This window comes from Oenanthe melanoleuca, linkage group LGE22 (genome assembly GCF_029582105.1).
Source record: "Oenanthe melanoleuca isolate GR-GAL-2019-014 linkage group LGE22, OMel1.0, whole genome shotgun sequence".
In the NCBI taxonomy this organism is placed as follows: domain Eukaryota; kingdom Metazoa; phylum Chordata; class Aves; order Passeriformes; family Muscicapidae; genus Oenanthe; species Oenanthe melanoleuca.
In genome coordinates this window covers 2,517,678-2,539,529 of record NC_079363.1, presented here as the reverse complement: position 1 = coordinate 2,539,529, position 21,852 = coordinate 2,517,678, and the positions used below count along the sequence as shown (strand labels likewise).

At 70.7% G+C, this 21,852-nt stretch overlaps 3 protein-coding genes across 5 annotated transcripts; all 3 read right to left on the bottom strand.

Annotated features, from left to right (window-relative positions):
• Positions 1 to 13: 13 nt before the first annotated feature.
• Positions 14 to 16,541, bottom strand: AGAP2 (ArfGAP with GTPase domain, ankyrin repeat and PH domain 2). Of its 3 annotated transcripts, none has more exons than XM_056515092.1 (19): positions 16,333 to 16,541; positions 10,094 to 10,152; positions 9,118 to 9,205; positions 8,603 to 8,688; positions 8,384 to 8,525; positions 8,170 to 8,304; positions 7,052 to 7,173; positions 6,833 to 6,985; positions 6,183 to 6,269; positions 6,001 to 6,105; positions 5,752 to 5,896; positions 5,572 to 5,679; positions 4,914 to 5,060; positions 4,592 to 4,651; positions 4,226 to 4,377; positions 4,054 to 4,144; positions 3,358 to 3,580; positions 2,466 to 2,721; positions 14 to 917 (listed from the first exon to the last, which is right to left on the bottom strand). In XM_056515092.1, exons 1-19 carry the CDS (start codon positions 16,496 to 16,498, stop codon positions 660 to 662), a joined length of 2,583 nt encoding a protein of 860 aa, XP_056371067.1. In that variant the 5' UTR covers positions 16,499 to 16,541; the 3' UTR covers positions 14 to 659. The 3 variants fall into 3 exon arrangements, with proteins under 3 accessions (XP_056371067.1, XP_056371068.1, XP_056371069.1); XM_056515093.1 differs by lacking the exon at positions 16,333 to 16,541 and adding an exon at positions 12,074 to 12,769; XM_056515094.1 differs by lacking the exon at positions 4,592 to 4,651.
• Positions 12,230 to 13,383, bottom strand: LOC130265822 (basic proline-rich protein-like). Its single transcript, XM_056515137.1, has 2 exons — positions 12,283 to 13,383; positions 12,230 to 12,239 (listed from the first exon to the last, which is right to left on the bottom strand). Exons 1-2 carry the CDS (start codon positions 13,227 to 13,229, stop codon positions 12,230 to 12,232), a joined length of 957 nt encoding a protein of 318 aa, XP_056371112.1. The 5' UTR covers positions 13,230 to 13,383.
• A 389-nt stretch (positions 16,542 to 16,930) lies between the features above and the next one.
• LOC130265801 (uridylate-specific endoribonuclease C-like) lies at positions 16,931 to 20,906 on the bottom strand. The gene is made up of 6 exons (XM_056515120.1): positions 20,584 to 20,906; positions 20,007 to 20,206; positions 18,771 to 18,887; positions 18,459 to 18,565; positions 17,600 to 17,742; positions 16,931 to 17,350 (listed from the first exon to the last, which is right to left on the bottom strand). The coding sequence occupies exons 1-6, from the start codon at positions 20,904 to 20,906 to the stop codon at positions 17,254 to 17,256; spliced, it is 987 nt and encodes a 328-aa protein (XP_056371095.1). The 3' UTR covers positions 16,931 to 17,253.
• Positions 20,907 to 21,852: the final 946 nt, after the last annotated feature.

Sequence of the window (21,852 nt, the reverse complement as noted above, 5' to 3'; positions counted from 1 at the left end):
ACGGGGGGGGGGGGGGGGGGGTCGGGGCACGGAAAAGGGGGGAGGGGGCGTACAAAAGGTTGTTGTAGAAAAGGAGGGGGGTCGGGGTCTGCTCTGCTCCTGCCTCCGGGGCTGTGCCAGGGCGGGGGGCACGGGGACAGGGACACGGGGACGGGGACACGGGGACGCGGCATGGGGGGCACCGGGATGGGGACACGGGGATGGGACAGAGGAGGTGGCAGGGGACGGGTGACTTGGGGAGGGGGACACAGCACCGGGGAACGGGGGTAGGACACGGCGATGTGCGCAGGGGCAATGGAGAGGGGACAGGGTGACGTGGGAGGGGTGACAGGGACAGGGTGACGTGGGAGGGGTGACAGGGACAGGGGATGGCACGGGCAGCGGTGACAGGGACAGGGGGTGGCAGTGCCCTGCCCTCAGTCCCCCCACCCCAGCCGGGCACACAGCCCCGGCGAGGGGACAGCAAGGGACACCCGGGTGGCAGCGGCGTCGCCCCTGGCGTGGGGGGATCCCCGGCCCGGGAGAGGGGGCAGGACCAGCGGAGACCCCGACACGGGAAGGATAATAAATAGAGCATCAAAAGTACAAACCGTGGGCGAGGGGCGGCCCCGGGGGCGGCACCGGGGGCGGCACCGGGGGCGGCACCGGGTGACCCGGGGCTATACGAGCGCGGAGCGCGGCTCGCACGGACCCACGCTGGCGCAGCTGCTGCGGCGGCGGGGCCCGGGGGTCGGGGGGCCGCCGGGGGTGGGCGGCCCGGGGGTCGGGGGGCTGCCGGGGGTCGGGGGGCTGCCGGGCCCCTCTCCGGGACAGCCGTGCTGCAGCAGGATGTCGGCGCACTCGCGGCTGCCGGCGCGGCGCGCGTAGAACAGCGCGGTGCGGCCGTGCCCGTCCCGAGCCCGCACGTCGGCCCCGTACTGCGGGCACGGCCACGCGTCACCCGCGTGTCCCCGGGGCCGGGGGACAGCCCTCGGGCGTGGGGGACACCCCCCGTGCTCCTGGCGTGTCCCCCACTCGTGCTCCTCCCACGGCCATCCAGTGTCCCCAAGCGCCTCCAGTGCCCCTCCAGTGCCTCCAGTGTCCCCAACCGTCTCCAGTGTCCCCCCCAGTGCCTCCCCAGTGTCCCCCCAGTGCCTCCAGTGCCCCCAAGTGTCCCCCAGTGTCCTGGTTGCTCCTCAGTGCCCCCCAGTGCCCCCCCAGTGCCCCCGTGTCCCCCCACTCGTGCTCCCCCCACGGCCATCCCAGATTCCCCCTGTACACCCCCCATGGTCACGCCGTTGTCCCCAGGACCACCCCACGCCCCCCATGACGGTGGCATCTGTCCTCTGGCCACCCCACGCCCCCCGTGGCAGCACCACAGCCCCCACAGCCACGTCACGGTCCCTGCAGCCCCCTGAACTCCCCCCGGCTGTGCCAGGATCCCCAAACCCTCTCCAGGCACCCCACGAACACCCCACACCCCCCAGAGCACCCCACGACTACACCGGGTCCCCCAAAGCCACCCCACGGTCCCCGTGGCCATGTCACTTGGCCATGCCAAGGTCCCCAAGAACCCGTCCCCCAAAACCACACCCCATACCCCAAAACCATACCAGGTCCCCCAAAATGATACCACACCCCCAAAACCATACCACACCCCCAAAACCATACCAGATCTCTCATGACCACCCCATAGTCCCCCAAAACCATACCACACCCCCCATGACCATCCCATTGCCCCCATGACCACATCATGTCCCCCAAAACCATACCAGGTCCCCCAGGACCACCCCGTAGTCCCCATGACCACACGATGTCCCCCAAAATCATACCACACCCCCAAAACAATACCACACCCCCCAAAACCATACCAGGTCCCCCATGACCACCCCATTGTCCCCAAGACCCCATCCTATCCCCCAAAACCATACCACACCCCCTAAAAACCATACCAGATCCCCCAAAGTTATACCAGGTCCCCCAGGACCACCCCATGGTCCCCATGATCACACCCCATCTCCCAAAACCATACCACACCCCCCAGGACCACCCCATTGCCCCCATGACCACATCATGTCCCCTAAAACCATATCAGATTCCCCAGGACTACCCCATGGTCCCCATGACCCCACCCCATCCCCCAAAACCATACCAGGTCCCCCAAATTCATACTACACCCCCAAAACCATACCAGATCCCCCAAAACCATACCACCCCCCCCCCCAGGACCACACCATTGTCCCCATGATCACACCCCATCCCCCAAAACCATACCAGATCCCCCAAATTCATACCACACCCCCAAATTCATACCACACCGCCCAAAACCATACCAGATCCCCCAGGACCACCCCACGGTCCCCAAGACCCCATCCTATCCCCCAAAACCATACCAGGTCCCCCATGACCACCCCATGGTCCCCATCTCCCACTCCCGATCCCCCCCAGCCCCAGCCCCACTCCCCCCCGCCCCCCGCCCCACGTACCCACACCAGCAGCTGCGTGGCCACCACCTGCGCGCTGTCGCAGGCCAGGTGCAGCGCCGTGCGCCGCTCCGCGCCCGCCGTGGCCGCGTTGAGCTGCTCCCGGCGGCTGTGGGCGAGCAGCAGCAGCAGCGCGGGCAGGTCCTGCTCCCGCACCGCCGCCAGCAGCCGCTCGGCCAGCGGCGCCTCGGCCGCGGGCAGCGGCGCCAGGAACAGCCGCTGCTCGTACTTGGCTCGGATCCACGACTCGCGCTCCTCCCTGCGCGCGGGGCGTGGGGTCAGCGCGGGAGGGGCCGTGGGAGGTTTGTCTGAGACCCCCGGACCCCAGCGCTGCCCTGGAGATGAGATCCGGACCGGCCAGGGGGGTGTGTGCCCAGCACTGGCTGCGGCTGCGCTGCCGTGGACTGTCCGGGGGACACGGGGGACACGGGGGCACGGGGGGACAGCGGGGGGACACGGGGAGACACCAGGTGGGACACGGGGTGACACCAGGGGGGACACGGGGGGACACCAGGGGGGACACGGGGGGACACGGGGGGGACACGGGGGCACGGGGTGACACCAGGGGGGACACGGGGGGACACCAGGGGGGACACGGGGGGACACGGGGGGACACGGGGGGACACGGGGAGACACGGGGAGACATGGGGAGACACCAGGGGGGACACGGGGTGACACCAGGGGGGACAGCAAGGGGACACGGGGGGACACCAGGGGGGACACGGGGGGACACCAGGGGGGACACGGGGGGACACGGGGTGACATGGGGGGACACGGGGGGGACACGGGGGGAACACGGGGTGACACGGGGAGACATGGGGAGACACCAGGGGGACACGGGGTGACACCAGGGGGGACACGGGGGGACAGCGGGGGGACACGGGGGCACACGCACCGCGAGGACTCGTGCGTGGGCTTGCAGCGGCCGCGCGGGTTCTGCTCCCAGATGCTGTTGGCCGTGGCGTTGCCGATGGCCGTGAGCACCAGCGTCAGCTCCCGCGGCCAGTCGTCCAGGTCCAGCGAGCGCACGCGCGACACGTGCGTGCCCAGGTTGCGGTGGATGCCCGAGCACTCGATGCAGATCAGCGCGCCCAGGTTCAGGCTGGCCCACGTGGGGTCTGCGTGGGAGCGGGGAGGGTCACGGGGCTGGGGGAGCTGTGGCACCCCTGGGGGAGCTGTGGCGCCCAGAGTGACCCCGATGGGGCTGTGATTTATGGCACAGTGTGGCTCGTGGCACCATCGTGGCCCGTGTCACCCACTGTGTGGCACATGGTAACACATGGCCCAGGACATCCTGTGACCCATGGCATTGTGTGACCGTGGCACGGTGTCACCCATGGCACTACATGTCCTGTGTCTCCCGGGTCCCCGTGTCCCCCCGTGCCCCCCGTGTCCCGTGTCCCCCTTGCCCCTTGTGCCCCCCGTGCCCCCCATGTCCTGTGCCCCTCGTGCCCCCCGTGCCCCCCTTGCCCCCTCGTGCCCCCCATGTCCCCCGTGTCCTCTGTCCCCCGTGTCCCCCTATGCCCCTGTGCCCCCCGTGCCCCCGTGTCCCCCGTGTCCCCCCTTTCCCCCCCGTGCCCCCGGGCCTCACTGGGCGCCCCGCAGTCCACGCAGAGCGAGTTGCCGCGGGCGTTGCGGATGGCCTGGATGGCCACGGCCTCGCTCTGGCTGTCCATGCGCGCCTGCGGGGACACACGGGGGTGAGGGGGCGGGGCGGGGGGAGGTGACACGGGGACCCTGCCACCCCCCCGGCCCGGTCCCACCTTGTTCTTGCTGCTCTCGCAGCACTGCAGGCTGGCCAGGATCTGGCTCTCGATGGCCTGCACCCACGCGTCGCGCTCCTCGAAGCTGCCCGCCTCGAAGTGCCACGTCTGCCCCGTGCTCGACACGATCAGAAACTCAAAGTTCTCCTCCTCTGCGGGACCAGAGACCCCCAGGGGGCGGTGGGATGGGGGGTCTTACACCCACCGGTGCCCCACCGCCCGCTCCAGCCCCCCCACATCCCCCCCCGGCACCCAAATTCCGCCCAGCCCCCTCCCCAGAGTCCCCACCCCTCCTGGGGTGCGAGCTGGCAGCAGGCAGGGGGGGCACAGCCACATGCACGGCAGGCACCGCTCACGCCACGTTACCTGTTTTATAAATATTTCTTAAACTACCAAAACTTTTTAATTTCCACATTTTGCGCTTGGCTGCGGAGGGTCCGGGCAGCAGGAGTGGAGAGAGGAAACGGGGACAGAGTCAGGGGGGCCCGCGAGGCCCTGGGGACGGAGCAGGAGGTGGCAGGCGGTGGCAGAGCGAGGGGACAGCGTGGCTGAGCGTGGGCGGGGGGGAGGGGCGGCATCACCCCACGTCCCCCCGAGCTCTGGGGCGTCGTTGCCGTGGAGGGCGGTGGCCTTGTCCCCACAGCGCCGTGGGTGACCGGGGCTGGGGACACGTCGTGGTGGCACCCACCTTCTGCCTGCCCGCCCGAGCCCTCGGTCTTGGACGGCGTGCTCAGCTTCTTCCGCCGGTGCTTCTTCCTGTCCACCAGCGGGGACGGAGGGGGGTCCCTGCCCGCGCTGCCAGGGCTGGGCACGGCCTCGAACGACAGGGGGGACTCTGCCGAGACACCACAATGGGCACTGGGACACCAGGATCGCCAGGGAGCTCATTGAGGCCACCGGGTCACCAAGTCCATCAGAAACTCGGGTCAGAAAGGGCGACCAGGGCCACCACTGGGCTCGGCAGACTCACTTGGGCCACCTCTGGGCTCACTGGGGTCACAAGCCCACCAGAGGCTCTGGGCACACTGGGGACATCAGCGCTCGCCAGGGTCGCTGATCCCACTGGGATCACCCCAAGGTTACCAAATTCACTGGTCTAACCAAAATCCCTGGGGCCACCAGGTCACCAGCGCCTCTTGGCTCACCAGGGTCACGAGGGTCCCCGTGGCCGCCGGGCTCATTGAGGCTCCCAGGCCCACAGGCTCAGCACGGCACAGCAGCTCCACTGCGGCCACCAGCACCACCAAAGGGCTCTCCAGGCCCACCAGGGGTGGTCAGTGTGCCCAGTGTGGCCACCACGGTGCCCAGGAGGTGGCCAGGCCCCCGCAGGCGCGGGTGGCACTCACCTGAGGCCAGCTTGGCGCTGGAGGCGGAGGCGCAGCGCTGCAGGGACCCCTTGCCCACCTTCAGCCCCGGCTCGGGGGGCAGGCTCAGCCCCACCGAGGGCACGCCGGCTGCGGGGGGAGGGGCAGCGTCACAGCGTGTCCCCCGCGCCGTCCCCAGCCCCGGGGGCCCCCGGCACTCACGGGCCGGCTCGGGGTCCCGCAGCAGCCCGTTGATGCTGGCCGAGGGGCCGCAGGCTGAGATGGCGCGGGGCGGCCGCTTGCCCGGCACCTTGACCGTGGTGCGCAGCAGGTCCATCTCCTTGCCGTGCGTGCTGTGGATGTAATCCTGCGGGGACAGCGGGGGTGACACCGGGCCCCCCCGCCCTGGGGACAGCGGGGGTGACACCGGTCCCCCCGCCCTGGGGACAGCGGGGGCGAGGGGACACTCACGTTGATGCTGGGGTGGTAGAACAGGAGGCCGTTGCTGGACAGCGTCACGTATTTCTTCTTCCACTCCTTGTTCAGGGAGTTGCCGCTGCGCTTCAGCAGGAAGCTCTGGGGACAGGGAGCAGTGAGGGGACAGAGGGGACACCGGGACACGCCCCTGTCCTCCTGCCACCGCCACCACCCACCTGCTTGATGGGGATGGCACGGCCACTGCCGGCCACCTCGCCACGGCTGTCCAGGCTGCGCTTCTCAGAGTCACTGCCACGGCGTGTCTGAGGGGACAGACAGGGACAGACAGGGACAGGGACAGAGAAAGGGACAGGGACAGGGACAGAGAAAGGGACAGAGAAAGGGACAGGGACAGGGACAGGGACAGACAGGAACAGGACAGGGACAGGGACAGGACTTATGGCACAGCTGGGGACACCAGGGTGCCCACATGTCCCTCGGTGCCACCACCACCATGTCAGGGGACACCACGGCTGCCATGTGTCCCCACCACCCTGTTAGAGCCCACCAGAAGCCCCATGCTGGTGACATCCTGCCTGCCCTGCGTGTCCCCATCCCCACGCTGGATGCCCACCTGTCCCTCAGCGCCACCACCACCATGCCAAGGCGACAACTCACATGCCACGTGCCCTCAACGCCCCCACCCCGCCTGGGGACACCTCAAGCGCCACACGCCCCTCGCTGCCACCACCCTGTCACGATGACGTTCCGGGTAACGACACCAAGGGGACGCCCCGGTGACACACCCCCCGGTGCCACCACCGCGGAGGACGAGCGGTGACCCCCCGTGACCCCCCGTGACCCCCCGTGACCCCCGCGCACTCACGGCGAACAGGCTGGTGCGGCGCTTGGCCCCGCGGTGCAGCGAGCTGGGCGTGCCCAGCGCGGCCGGGGGCTCGCTGCGCAGCTCCCGGTGGCTCACGTTGGGCGTGGACGGCAGCGAGGACGAGTAGTCGCTGGTGTGGCCACCGTTGCTGGTCTGGGGGGGACAGGGGGTCAGCCTGGGCTGTGCCCGGGGGGCTGCGGGAGGGGGGCCGGGGGTTACCTGGCCGGGGTGCGCTCCCCCCACCGGGGTGGAGGCGGCGGAGTGGCTCGGGGAGCTGGGCAGGGACTTGCAGGACGCCATCAGCTGCTGCTGCTTCTTCAGCGCCACGGCCTTCTGGGCCACTGCGGGGAGCGGGGCTCAGGAGGGGCGGACCCCGACCTGCCCGGGCACCGGCGGGGCACCCACACCTGGGCACGGCCCCCACCGGGCCTGGGGCACCCACACCTGGGCACGGCCCCCAGCCCCATCCCACCTGGAAATGGTCCTCACCCACCAGGTCATTTTCCCCACCCCACCTGGACAGGCTCCCATCCCCACCCCACCTGGATACAGTTTCCATCCCCATCCTACCTGGACACAGTCCCTGTCCCACCTTGACACGTCCCTGTGCCATTGGCCACCATTCTCCTCCACCCAGGTGTGATCCCACTGGCCACCACCCCTGTCTGACCAGGTCACACCCCATCCCACCTGGTCACTGTCCCCATCTCACACCGGTCACTGTCCCCATCTCATACCAGTCACTGTCCCCATCTCACACCGGTCACTGTCCCAGTCTCACACCAGTCACTGTCCCCATCTCACACCGGTCACTGTCCCCATCCCACCTGGTCACTGTCCCCATCCCACACCGGTCACTGTCCCCATCCCACCTGGTCACTGTCCCCATCTCACACCGGTCACTGTCCCCATCCCACACCGGTCACTGTCCCCATCCCACCTGGTCACTGTCCCCATCTCACACCAGTCACTGTCCCCATCTCACACCGGTCACTGTCCCCGTCCCACACCGGTCACTGTCCCCATCTCACACCAGTCACTGTCCCCATCCCACCTGGTCACTGTCCCCATCTCACACCGGTCACTGTCCCCATCCCACACCGGTCACTGTCCCCATCCCACCTGGTCACTGTCCCCATCTCACACCAGTCACTGTCCCCATCTCACACCAGTCCCTGTCCCAGTCTCACACCGGTCACTGTCCCCGTCCCACACCGGTCACTGTCCCCGTCCCACACCGGTCACTGTCCCCATCTCACACCAGTCACTGTCCCCATCTCCCCACGCCACCAGCCCCCTCCCGCCCTCTCCCCACGCCCCGGGGCTCGGTCACCCACCCTCGGTGAAGACCCTGTCCACGTTGAGGCCGTAGGTGGCGCAGGTCTCGTAGTAGAGGCAGCGCCGCATGTCCCCGCAGAGCGCGCGGGCGCGCGCGTCCTCCACCGCCCGCGGGCTGGCCGAGCTGATCTTGTCTGGGGGAGTCCTGGGGTGAGCTGGGGGTGCCCCACGCTGCTCCCAGCCCCCCGGAACCCCCCCGCGGCCCTGGCTCACCCTGCGTGCCCACCAGCGCCAGGGCCACGTCGCCGGTGCCGCGCAGGTCGCTGAGCAGCGCGTGCAGCTGCGCCACCTCCTCGAAGCTGCTCTCGCTCTCCAGGCTAAAGACGAAGATGACGGCGTCCGCCCAGCTGGCAAACTGGGGGGGGGGCCACGGGGGGGGTCAGGGCTCGGCTCCGGCCAGCGCGGCCCCCCCGGGCCCCCGTCCCCCCGTACCTGCGCGTCCGGGGCGCCCGCCTCCTCCCGGATCAGCAGGAGGTGGCTCTGGCCATCCACGGTCACCTCGCGCTTGAACTGACCACCTGCAGCGGGGAGGGGAGAGGAGGGGAGGGGGACCCTGGGGGTGTGCTCTGCCCACATGGAGGGGGCGTCCCCAGCCATGGCCAGCACCGTGTGTGACCAGCACTCGGACCCCGAATGTCCCACGGCCATCACCAGCACCGTGTGTGACCAGCACTCGGACCCCGAATGTCCCACGGCCATCACCAGCACCATGACCTTGCCCATTCTTTGGCCATGTCCATCCCCTTCACCATCTCCACCATGTCCGTGCCCAGAATGGTGACCGTGTCTATCCCATGTCCGTGTCCATCCCATGCCCGTGTCCATCCCATCCCTGTGTCCATCCCACACCCGTGTCCATCCCACACCCGTGTCCATCCCACACCCGTGTCCATCCCATCCCTGTGTCCATCCCGTGTCCATCCCGTGTCCATCCCACGGTCACTCACTCTCGGTGGGCTCCAGCCCCACGTAGGCGCCGGTGAGGAACCGATGGACGAGCGCCGACTTCCCGCTCTTGCTGCTGCCCAGGACGCCCTGGATGGGCAGAGGGGAGGTCGGGATGGCTGAGGACAGGGGGACACGGGGACATGGGGACATGGGGACAGGGAGACAGGGGGACAGGGGGACATGGGGACACGGGGACACGGGGACATGGGGACATGGGGACACGGGGATATGGGGACAGGGAGACAGGGGGACAGGGGGACAGGGGGACATGGGGACACGGGGACATGGGGACATGGGGACAGGGAGACAGGGGGACAGGGGGACATGGGGACACGGGGACACGGGGACATGGGGACATGGGGACACGGGGATATGGGGACAGGGAGACAGGGGGACAGGGGGACATGGGGACACAGGGACACAGGGACACAGGACACAGGGACACAGGGACACGGGGACACAGGGACATGGGGACAGGGGGACAAGGGGACATGGGGACATGGGGACACGGGGACAGGGGGGACATGGGGACAGGTAGACATGGGGACATGGGGACACGGGGACACGGGGACACGGGGACATGGGGACAGGTAGACATGGGGACATGGGGACACGGGGACACGGGGACACGGGGACATGGGGACACAGGGACATTGGTGACACAGGGACACGGGGACACAGGGACACGGGGACACGGGGACACAGGGACACTGGGACACGAGGACACAGGGACACGGGGACACGGGGACACGGGGACATTGGGACACTGGGACACGAGGACACAGGGACACAGGGACACGGGGACACAGGGACACTGGGACACGAGGACACGGGGACACGGGGACACGGGGACACTGGGACACGAGGACACAGGGACACAGGGACACGAGGACACAGGGACACAGGGACACGGGGACCGGGGACACGGGGACATTGGGACACAGGGACACGGGGACACGGGGACACAGCACCCACCAGGCGGATCTCAGGGACAGAGCGGCTCAGCGTCCACTCCTGGCTGTTCACCAAGGCCTCTGCGGAGGGAGGCGGGTGAGACGGAACCCGGGACCCCCCGGAACTCCGGGCACCCCCAGCAGCCCCCGGCACCCCAATCCCGGGGGGCCCCCGCCCCGCCCCGCAGCGCAGCAGCAGCTCCCTGCGTGGGCGGCCACCAGCTGTCACCCAGCAACGGCAGCGGGACCGCGGGGGCGGCGCGGGGACGCCGAGATGCCACGTGGCAGCGACGGGGACGCGGCAGCACGAGGCGCCGTGTGCCAGGGCACGAGGACACGGCGGGCACGGGACGTGGTGGGCATGGGGACACGGCGGGCATGGGGACATGGTGGGTATGGGGACACAGAGGGCACGGGGACATGGAGGGCACGGGGACATGGAGGGCACGGGGACATGGAGGGAGAACGTCGTGGCACAGGATGGGAACCATGCCAGGCACCAGGACACCCTGTGGCACAAGGGACGTGACAGCCCTGAGGGCGCAGGTGGCACCAGGACGTGGTGTGGCACAGGGACACAGTGGGAGCCATCAGGCCGTGGCAGGCACGAGGACACAGCGTGGCACCAGGACACGACGGGCTCGAGGACACAGCGTGGCCGCAGGGTGTGGGGTGGCACGAGGACACCACGGAATGCAGCACGTGATGGACGCGGGGACACGATGCCAGCGGTGCATGACAACCTCAGGCCTGAGGTGTGAGCACCAGTGTGGCACAGGGACACGATGGACACCAGGACAGTGTGGCACAGGGACATGGTGTGGCACAGGGACATGGTGTGGCACAGGGACATGGTGTGGCACAGGGACAGGACATGACACAAGGATCCAGCGTGGCACAAGGACGTGGTGTGGCACAGGGACATGGTGTGGCACAGGGACATGGTGTGGCACAGGGACATGGTGTGGCACAAGGACGTGGTGTGGCACGAGGACAGGATGTGACACGAGGACAGGACATGACACGAGGACACGGTGCAGCACACGACGGGCACGAGGCTGCGATGGCACCAGAACGCAGCGAGCGGCGGTGTGTGGCACTGAGGGACACGGTGTGTGACACTGAGGGACACGGTGTGTGGCACACAGGGACACGGTGTGTGACACCCAGGGACATGGCGTGTGACACAGAGGGACACGGTGTGGCACTGAGGGACACGGTGTGTGGCACACAAGGACCTGGCGTGGCACGAGGACACCCTGCGCCCCCACATCTCCCACCTGCCCTCCCCGGCCCCTCCGTCACCACAAAGGGGAGCCCGAGGCGGGACACGGTCGGGGGGTTCCCCCTTCCTGTGCCTCAGTTTCTGCACCCACGCACAGCGGGGTCGGTGCCACCCGTGCCAGCCGGGGAGAGGTTCACGCCGCGCCTGTCACCCCTCCCTGTCACCGAGCTGCCACCCCCGGGCCCTGCGGGCGCTGCCCACGCACCCCGCGGTGCCAAGGAGAGTGCAGACAGACAGACAGACAGACAGGGACACCGGGGGGCAGCAGGACACGGGGGACCGGGGGGCGGCCGCGCAGATGGGGGACAGGATGCAGGGGTGTGACGCACAGATGGAGGCGAGGACAGACGGACGGATGCCGGGACAGAAGGACGGAGGTGGGAGTCGTGCCTGACTCCCGCGGAGTTCCCCCACGGGGGAACCGAGGCGCAGGATCCCCGCCACGGCCGCGGCGGGCGCCGCCAAATCTGACACCCCACGCGGCCCCAAAGGCACAAGCCCACGGCGCAGCCCCCCTGTTCCCCAGCACCCCAAAAATCTCGGGGGGCAGAGAGACCCTCCTGCCCCTCCTGCCCCACACGGGACCCGGGGGTCTGCGCCCCTCTTCCCCCCGCCGGGGAAACTGAGGCACAGCACGGCGGGCCCGGGTCTCCGAGGGGCGCGGGGACACCGAGGCACGGCCGGGGCGCCCCCCGGCCCCCCCGGGCCCGTACTCACTGTGCGGGGCGGCCCTGGCCGGGTCGGCGCCGGGGGGAGACCAGGGGGGCGCGGGGTGGGTGGGGGTCGCCGCGGGGCTCTTGGTGAAGATGCCGCTGATGAACTTGAGCATCTTCCGGTCGCGCGTGGAGGCGCGACCCCCCTCGCGGCCCCGCTTCAGCCCCGTCTCGGGGGCGGGGGCGGGGACCAGAGCCCCCGGCCCGGGCTGCAGGTCGCTGTAGTCCAGGGTCTTGCTCTTGCCCTTGCTGGGGGACAGCCGGGCCCGGGGGGGCCCCTCGCTCTTGCCCCCCGCCTTGGGGCGCCCCTTCCCCTCTCCCTCGGGCCACGACAGGCGGCTGCCGGCGGGTTTGGCGGGGGTCTTGCCCGCCCGGGGGTCGGGGGTCCCGCGGGTCCCCGCGCCGCTCGCCGCTTTGGGGGGCTTGGGGCCGGCCAGGCGGAGGCGGCGGGCGCCGGCGGAGGGGTGCGGGGAGCCCGTGGGGGGGTCCAGGGGCGGCGGGGGGGCTCTGCCACATTCCGGGGGGCCCTCGGGGCCCCCCCAAGTGGCCTGGCTGAGCAGCGGGCGGCGGGGGGTCGCGGCGGGCTGGGGGATGTCCAGGGCGGCCAGACCCCGCTCCCCCGGCCCCTCCAAGGTGCCCTTGGCCCCACGGGGGTCGGGTTTGGGGGGCAAGGCCGGGAGCGGGGGGGGCAGCAGCGCCGGGTCGGGTTTGGGGGGCACGGCGGGGGGCGGGGGGGGCAGCAACGCCGGGTCGGGTTTGGGGGGCACGGCCGGGGGCGGGGGAGGGGGCAAGAGCGCCGGGTCCGGTTTGGGGGGCACGGCGGGGGGCGGCGGGGGGGGCAGCAGCGCGGGGTCGGGTTTGGGGGGCACGGCGGGGGGCTCGGCGGGCGAGCGGGGGCGGGGGGCGTCGGGGCCGGGGGGGCCGGGAGCGGCCGTACTTATCCGGAGCGCGTCCTGCCGCTGGAAGAGCCGCTCGGGCCGCCGGGCTCGGCCGGGCTCGGGGGTGCGGGGGGCAGCCGCGGCCCCCCCGGGGCCAGGGGCTCCATCGCCGCCCCCCCCCGCCTCCTCCGCCTCCCCCGCGGCGCCCACCGACTCGAGCTTGACCAGCGTCAGCGAGATGAGGTAGGTGGTCCTGCGCTGGAGGCCGGTGGTCCTGCTCATGGGTGCGGGCAGGGCCCCCCCGGGGCGCCCCCCCGGCCCCCCCGGATCCCCGCGCGGCGCCGCGGCCGCCGGTGCCGGTGATGCTCCGGTCCCACCCCCGGCCCTGCCTCCCCGAAGCCTTCGCCGCCCGCCCGCCCCCGGAGGGGTTGGAACCGCCGCCGCCCCCCCCGAAACACAACCGCCCCCCCCGCAGCCGCCGGGAGCGGGGCCGCCCCCCGCTCACCCCCCGCCCCGGGTTAGCGGCCGGGGGGCATCGTGGGGGGACCCCCGACCCTGCGCTGGGGGGGAGGGAGGGGCTGGGAGCTTTGGGGGGTGGGGGAGGATCTGAGGGGTGTCAGGGCGGGGGGGGGGGGGCGGTTTTTGGGATCTGGGGGTGCGGGGGGTGGGAGGGAATGGGGGATCTCGGGTGCGGGGGGTCCGTGAGGGGGGAGGAGGGCGGGAGGGAGGCGGGGGTGGGGGGAGTGGGGGCGGTGATGGGGAGGGGGCTACGGGGAGGGGGGGATGGAGGGATGGGGGTTACGGGGCGGGGGGGGTCATGCCCGGGCCCCCCCGGGATCGGGGCTCACGGCAGCGCCCCGACGGGCTCGTCCTTGGCGGCTGCGGCGGCGGCGGCGCGGGGGGGGCCCGGGGCCCGGCGGGGGGGGCCCTGAGCGGCCGGGGGGGCCCGGGGCCCGGCGGGGGGGGGCCCTGAGCGGCCGGGGGCGGCCGGGGCCGCCGCTCTCCGCCATGCGCCGCTCCCAGGGCCGGGCTGGGGCGGGGGCGGGCGGCGGCCCCGCCGCTACCGGGCAGGCGCGAGCGCTCCCGGGCGCCCCCCCCGAGCCCCCGGCACCTGCTGGGCTGCCGGTACCCCCCACCCGATGGCCCATCCATCCATCCATCCATCCATCCATCCATCCATCCATCCATCCATCCCTCCATCCATCCATCCCTCCATCCCCCCCGCTGCTCCCCGCGCCCCCAAATCCCCTTCCCGGGGCAGCAGCGCTGGGTCGGGAGGGGCCCCGCGGTGGGGAGGGGGGTGGGGGAGGTTTTGGGGGTTTTGGGGCTCGGGGCTCGGGCCTGGCTCATCCACCCCTTTTCTGGCATTTTTAGCAGCGGCGCAGCATCCCTGCGCATCCCGTTACCACGGCAACGGCGGCGATGGCGCTGGGACCGGCCGCGGACCCCCGGGTGTCCCCCCCCGTCACTGCCGTGTCCCCCCGGCGGAGCCCGCGTGGACTCGGGGAGGTACCGCGGCCATTGGTGTCCCCCCCCGCCAGCGTGACCCCCCCGGCTCCGAGTGTCACAGCCCGGGGGGGCGCGGGGCTGGGGGCGCGGCCGGACCCCTGCGCCCTCTGTGCCCCCCGGGGGCCGCAAAGCCCCCCCGGGGAGGGGCCGCCTGCAGAGGTGTCGCTGTGTCACCCAGGGCTGTGCCCATGGCGGGGGCTCAGGGGGCTCTGCTGCCCCCCAGTCCCTCCCAGTGCCCCCCAGTGCCCCCCAGCTCCCCCACCGCTCTAATGTCCCACGCTGGGGGGAGGGGGGGGCACGGCGGGTCCGACCCCCCCCACCAGAACATCCCATCCCTGTCCCCATCCCTGTCCCGCACCCCTGTCCCCATCCCTGTCCCCACCCCTGTCCCCATCCCTGTCCCCATCCCTGTCCCCATCCCTGTCCCCATCCCTGTCCCCAAAGCTGCCGCGCCCCCCAGGGTGGCTTGCAGAGCACTCAGCACCCCCGGGGGTGGGGGCGGGCTCTGGGGCACGATTTGGGGGGGCTGTGCCCCCCCGGAGCTCTGTGGGTACCACAGCGGGCGCTTGGCAACGCGGCATCCCCCGGCTTCCCGTTGCCATGGCAACCGCGCGGGAGATGCCGGAGTTGGGGGGGGACAATGATGTGGGGGCTCGGCACGGGCGGGGGGCGGCAGTGGAACCCCTCCCCGAGTGACGTCACCGGACACCCCCGCGTGGGTTGGACGAGGCGGGGGGAGGAGACCCCAAAATTCCGCGTGGGCCCCGCCCAGAGAGGCCCCCCCCTCGCGGGACCCCCTCCAGCAACAAGTGCCCCCCCTTGGGTCTCCCCAGCATCGGAGCCCCCCAGGCAGCAGCGACCCCCCAAATCCCAAGAGCCCCCCCCAATCCCCACAGCCCCCCCAGCCCCACAGCCCCCCCCAATCCCCACAGCCCCCCCAGCCCCACAGCCCCCCCCATCCCTACAGCCCCCCCAATCCCCACAACCCCCCCCCCAAATCCCCCCAGCCCCACCCCCGGCAGACACAGAGGAAGTGGCCCCATTTCCCACAGCAGGAGCCGGAAACCACCCCAGGGCTCGGTGGCGGAAATGGGGGGGGCCCCATCCCCCCCCCCAGCGGGTCCTGCACCCCCCGTGCCCCCCAGACGGGTCCCCACGGGGGGCTGGCACTGCCAAGCCCCCCCTGCAGCCCCTGGGGGGGGCACAGACTGGGGGGGCCCTGCTGGAAGGGGGGGCAGGGACCCCCTGAGCCGGGGCAGGACCCCCAGTGCGGCCGTGGGCACCGGCAGAGGCTGTGGGACACCAGTCTGTCTGTCTGTCGGTCCATCCATCCGTCCATCCGTCCATCCGTCCATCCGTCCATCCCTCTGCCCTCTGTCCATCATCCACCCATCTGTCCGTGTGTCTGTCCATCACTACACTCTCCTGTCTGTCCATCCCTCCAGCCACTGCCTGTCCATCCGTCCACCTGCCCACTGTCCATCCCTCTGTCCAGCCAGCCAGCAGCTGTTCATCTGTGTGTCCGTCCATCCGTCCGCCTGTCCGTCCATCCATCCGTCCATCCATCCATCCACCCACCTGTCCATCCATCATCCATCCGTCCATCCCTCCATCATCCATCCACCTGTCCGTCCACCAATCCATCCATCGATCCATCCGTCCATCCGTCCATCCATCCGTCCATCCATCCATCCATCCATCCATCCATCCATCCATCCATCCATCCGTCCATGCACCCACCCCCCACCCCCGCCCCCATCCATTTTCCACCCCTCCCCCCGCAGTTTGTCCATCCACCTGTCCATCCCCGCACCCCCTGTCCATGTCTGTCTGTCTGTCCGCCCGTGCCCCCGTTCCCGCCGGTGCCCCCCGGTACCTCGCAGGGCGCTCAGGGCGCTGCCCAGGCTCCCGCGCAGCCGGGGCTCGGCCACGCTCTCCACGAGCCGCACCAGCCGGTTCAGGTGGCCCTTGGCCCCCTCGTGCCGGGCCACCTCGGCGCGGATGGCGGCCAGCACCTGGCGCCGCTCCCGGGGGGCGCCCATGGCACCCCCGGACCGCGACCCCCCCGCTCTGCGCTCCCCGCTCGCTTCCTGCCCGAGCCGCAGCGTCACCGCGGGGAGGGGACGGGGCGGCGGGGCCGGGCCAGGGCTGCGGGACAGGCCGGGACACGCCGGGACACGGGACACGCCGGGACACGGGACACGCCGGGACACGGGACACGCAGGAACAGGCTGGGACACGGGGCACAGCCCGGCACAGCCTGGCACGCCCCAACGCGCCACGGCCACGCCAGCGACATGGCAGCGACATGGCAGCGACATGGCAGCGACATGGCAGCGACACGGGCGGGGGACAGTGGCACAAGGGACAGGAACACGAGCGAGGGACAGTGGTAGAGGGGACAGGGACACGAGTGGGGGACAGTGGCACAGGGGACATACGGACACAGGGACACGCGGACACACACACAGGTGTGGACACTCGCGAGGCTCTTGTGCAGACACCCTGGGGACACGTGTGCAGTGACACGGACACACAATGACATGGTCGGGACATGTATGGGCACACGGACACGCTACGGACCCGTGCAGTGACACACGGACACGCTAAGGACACGTGTGCCATCCCACGCACACACAGCCCACCCCAGCGCTCTCTGGGGGGGTCCCAGCACCCCCGGGGGGCTCCCGCTGCCCCCATCCCCTGCACCCTCCCAGGCAGAAGCAGGAACGGGGGATCCCGTGGGGTGTTTATTGAGGGGTTAGGGGGGGTCGCGGGGGTGTTTTTTTTGGGGGGCTCAGGGGGTCAGGGGGTAGGCGGAGGCCACGAGGCGCTGCTTATCCCACGTGTAGGTCTGGATGGTGGCGGCTTCGCCCCCCAGGCTGATGTGGCACCTGCGGGGACAGGTGAGGGTGACCCCGGGTGTGGGACCCCCGGGAGGTCGCCACAAGCCCCGGTGGCCGCCACAAGCCCCGGTGGCCCCACAAGCCCCGGTGGCCCCACAAGCCCCGGGAGGTCGCCACAAGCCCCGGTGGCCGCCACAAGCCCCGGTGGTCGCCACAAGCCCCGGTGGCCCCACAAGCCCCGGTGGCCGCCACAAGCCCCGGTGGCCGCCAGCGCCTCCCCTCGGTGCCCGCACTCACGGGCGGTCGGGGCGCGCCAGGAAGCAGACGGTGAAGAGCGCCAGGTCGAACTCGGGGCTGGAGCCCACCAGGAGCGACCCCCGAGGTTTGGAGTACCCGTCCCAGCGGAACTGCAGCGACAGCACGTCCGGGAAGGATGTCCACTGCGGGGGGCACGGGGGGGTCACGGAGGGGACACACGGGGGACACACGGGGGACACACGGGGGACACCCCGGCCAGGAGCCCTGTGCGCTGCCGGGGGTCTCACGGGGGGGGAACAGGCATGGGGGACCCCGGGGGTGGCCCTGTAGGACCGGGAATGGTCACGGGGGGCACGGACACCACGGGTAGGGACATGGGGGACACCGGGTGTGGCCTCGGGGGTGGGGACACCGGGGGTGCTGCGGGTGAGAGGGAAAGGGAGGGGGGGACAGTCAGTGGGACACAGGGGGACACAGGATCCTCGGAAATATGGGGGGGACAGTGACACCCGAGGGACAGAGATCTTGGCTGGGGACACTGTGGGGGATGGGGCGCTGCTGCAGTGAGGGGCTCTGTGTCCCCACCCCCACCCGGGGGGTGTCCCCGTGTCCCACAGTGTCGCCCCCACCCCGCACTCAAGGAGTCCTCCCGTGTTCCCATCCTCGGCACATCCCCACCCTCTCCATGGTCCTTTAGCGCCCCTGGCGTTCCATTGTGTCCCCTCGTGTCCCTCTGTGTCCCCCCGTGTCCCCACTCACATTCCTGTCCCAACTTTAGCCCAGGTATATTCCAGTCACCCCCATGATCCTGTGTCCCCCATGTCCCCGTGTCCCCCCGTGTCCCCCCGTGTCCCCCCGTGTCCCCCCGTGTCCCCCCGTGTCCCCGGTCCCCACTCACGGGCCCGTCCCAGCTGTAGCCCAGGTATTCCAGTCTCCCCGCTCGCTCCAGCGCCTGCAGCTGCACCCAGTTGTGACATCCCGACACCGAGCCCTTCTTCACCTCCCCTGGGTGACAACACACAGAGGGTGACAACAGCTCCCCCGCCACGGACCCCCCAGGACACCCGCGACCCCCGGCATTGCCCCCCAAGCCCCCCCAGCTTCACCCCCACAGTGTCCCCTGCTCCCCCCCCTCCCCACAGTGACCCTCCCGTCTGCAGTGTCCCCCCGTGTCCCCCCGTGTCCCCCCGTGTCCCTGATGTCCCCTCACCGTGGAACACGTGCTCGAAGCCAGAGGAGTCCAGAGCTTTGCCACTGGAGCGAGAGTAGAGCCCGAACCACATGGAGTGGAGATCGGCCCGGAACGCCTCGGCAGAGGGGTACAGCCCTGGGGACACCGTGGGGACACTGAGGGGACACCGAGGGGACATGGGGTACAGCCCTGGGGACACCGTGGGGACACTGAGGGGACATGGGTACAGCCCTGGGGACACTGAGGGGACACCGTGGGGTCATGGGGTACAGCCCTGGGGACACCGTGGGGACATTGAGGGGACACTGAGGGGACATGGGGTACAGCCCTGGGGACACCGTGGGGACACCGTGGGGACATTGAGGGGGCACCGTGGGGACACGGGGTACAGCCCTGGGGACACTGAGGGGACACTGAGGGGACATGGGGTACAGCCCTGGGGACACCGTGGGGACATTGAGGGGACACCGAGGGGACACTGAGGGGACACCGTGGGGACATGGGGTACAGCCCTGGGGTCACTGTGAGCCACGTGGCCAGCGGGGTTCAGCCCTAAGGACAGGGCAGGGGGACAGGAGGGACACTATGGGGACCCTGTGGGGACACTGGAGGGACACTGTGAGGTTACTGGGGGACACTGGGTAAACACTGGGGGACACTGAGAGGACACTGGGGGGATATGGGAAAACACTGTGAAGACGCTGTGGGGACACTGTGACGTTACTGGAAGGACACTGGGGGGACACTGGGTAAACAGTGGGGAGACACAGTGGGGACACTGGGGGAACACTGTGAGGACACTGTGGGGACACTTTGGAGAGGGGGACACTGGGGGGACACTGGGGGAGAGCCCTGTGGACTGGGGGAACTTGCGGGGGACACCGTGGGGACACCGAGGGGACACCGTGGGGACACCCTGGGGACACCTTGGGGACACCATGGGGACACCGTGGGAACACCGAGGGGACACCGTGGGGACACCGAGGGGACACCGAGGGGACAATGTGGGGGCACCGAGGGGACACCGTGGGGACACCGTGGGGACACCGTGGGGACACCGTGGGGACACCGTGGATCAATGGGCCACCACGGGGACACCGAGGGGACACCGAGGGGACAATGTGGGGGCACCGAGGGGACAATGTGGGGACACCGAGGGGACACCGTGGGGCCACCGTGGGGCCACCGTGGGGACACCGTGGGGACACCGTGGGGACACCGTGGGGACACCGTGGGGCACCCGCGCGGCCGCACCCTTGCTGAGGACGAAGCGCTCGAGCAGAGCCCCGACCGGCGTGTCCAGCGCGGCCGCCAGGAACCGCCGCTGCTCCCGCCGCTCCTCCGCCGACTCCGCCTCGTCCCGGCCCGTGCGCGGCTCGTAGTTATCCAGCAGCGCCAGCAGCCCCGAGAAGGTGGGACGGGCCAGCAGCTCCGGGGACACGTAGGAAAACAGCCTGGAACGGGCGGGGGTCGGGATTTGGGACGGGGAAATGTGGGGTGGGAACGCGCGGGGAGAGGGGAAAAGGGAATGTGGGATTGGGGATGGATGGACACGGGAGGGGGAGGATGGAGAGCGGGATGGAGGGAAATGGGTTTGGAGTGGAGGAAGGAGGGTGGAGGTGTTTGGGATGGGGAAAGGTGGGATTGGGATGGGATGGGATGGGATGGGATAGGATGGGATGGGATGGGATGGGATGGGATGGGATGGGATGGGATCAATGGGATCAATGGGATAGAGCGGAACAGAGCCGCGTGGGATGGGGAGCGAGAAGGGCAGAGGGGAGCACACGGAGGGCGCTGAGCCCCCCGAGCCCCCCAGCCCCGTCCCCACCTCGAGGTCCCGCTGCCCGAACCCTCCAGGTTCAGCTGCAGCTGCCCCGGCCCAGCGCGGTTCGAATCGGCGGCGAGGAGCTGCTCCGAGAACTCCCGGAGCTCCGCGTCCGACACGGCCCGGGGGGACCCCGGCACCGCCCGGGGGGGCTCCGGTACCGCCTGGGGGGGCTCCGGTACCTCCTGGAGAGACCCCGGTACCTCCTGGGGGGTCTCCGCTACCGCCCTGGGCTCCGGTGCCGCCCGGGGGACACGGGGAACAGGGGGGACCCCCCCGCTGCCCCCCCCGGTCACCAGCAGCAGCCACAGCAGCCACAGCGCCATCGCGACCCCCCCGTCCCCAGCCCGCTGGCGCTTATAGCTGCTGCTATCGTCGCGATAACGCCGCAAGGTCGCGACCTGACCTCGACAGAGCGGAATGCTCCAGGGGGGGACACCCCGACCCCCCCCGGGCTGGCTGAGGGGTGGCTGCGCCCCCAGTCCCCCCCATTTCTGCCCCCGGGGGGTGATGGGGGCCACGAGTCCCCCAAAATTTGGCGCCTCCCGGGGTGGTGACGCCCCCAAATCTGCCCCCTCCGCCCCCCCGCAGCTGTTTAATGTTTAAGAGACCAAATGTGGCCCCTCAAGGACTTCCCAGGGGGGGTCGGCGCCCCCAAGCACTGCCCCTCACCGCGGGGGGCAGGGGGGTGTTTGGGGTGCGGGGGGGCTCTGTGCGCCCCTGGGGAGGTTTGGGGAGCCCAGAAGCAGCTGAGGGGGGTCTGGGGGGGTCATGGGGCAGCGAGGGGGGAGCACCGGGGGCTCTGGCGGGGGGAGCGCTCAGGCGTGAAAGGGTCCCGTGGGGGGACGTGAGGGGATCCTGGGGGGCTCTGGGGTGATCTTGGGGGGCTCTGAGGGGACCCTTGGGATCTGGGGGGATCCTGGGGGGGTCTGGGGAGACCCTTGGGGTCTAGGGGGATCCTGGGGGACATGGGGTGATCCTGGGGGGCGATTGGGGGATCCTAGGGACCTGTGGGGATCCCTTGGGATCAGTAGGTTTGGGGGGCTCTAGGGGGACCCTGGAGGGATTTAAGGGGATCCTGGGGGGCTCTGGGGGTCGCTTGGGGTCAGTAGGGCTGGGGGGCTCTAGGGGGATCCTGGGGGTCTCTAGGAGGACCCTGGGGGGCTTTAGGGGGCTCCTGGGGGGATCCCGGGGGGCTTTAGGGGGCTCCTGGGGGGCTCTGGGGTTTGGATTTTGTGACCGGTGGGGTCTGGGGGTGCCGGGGGGCGGGGC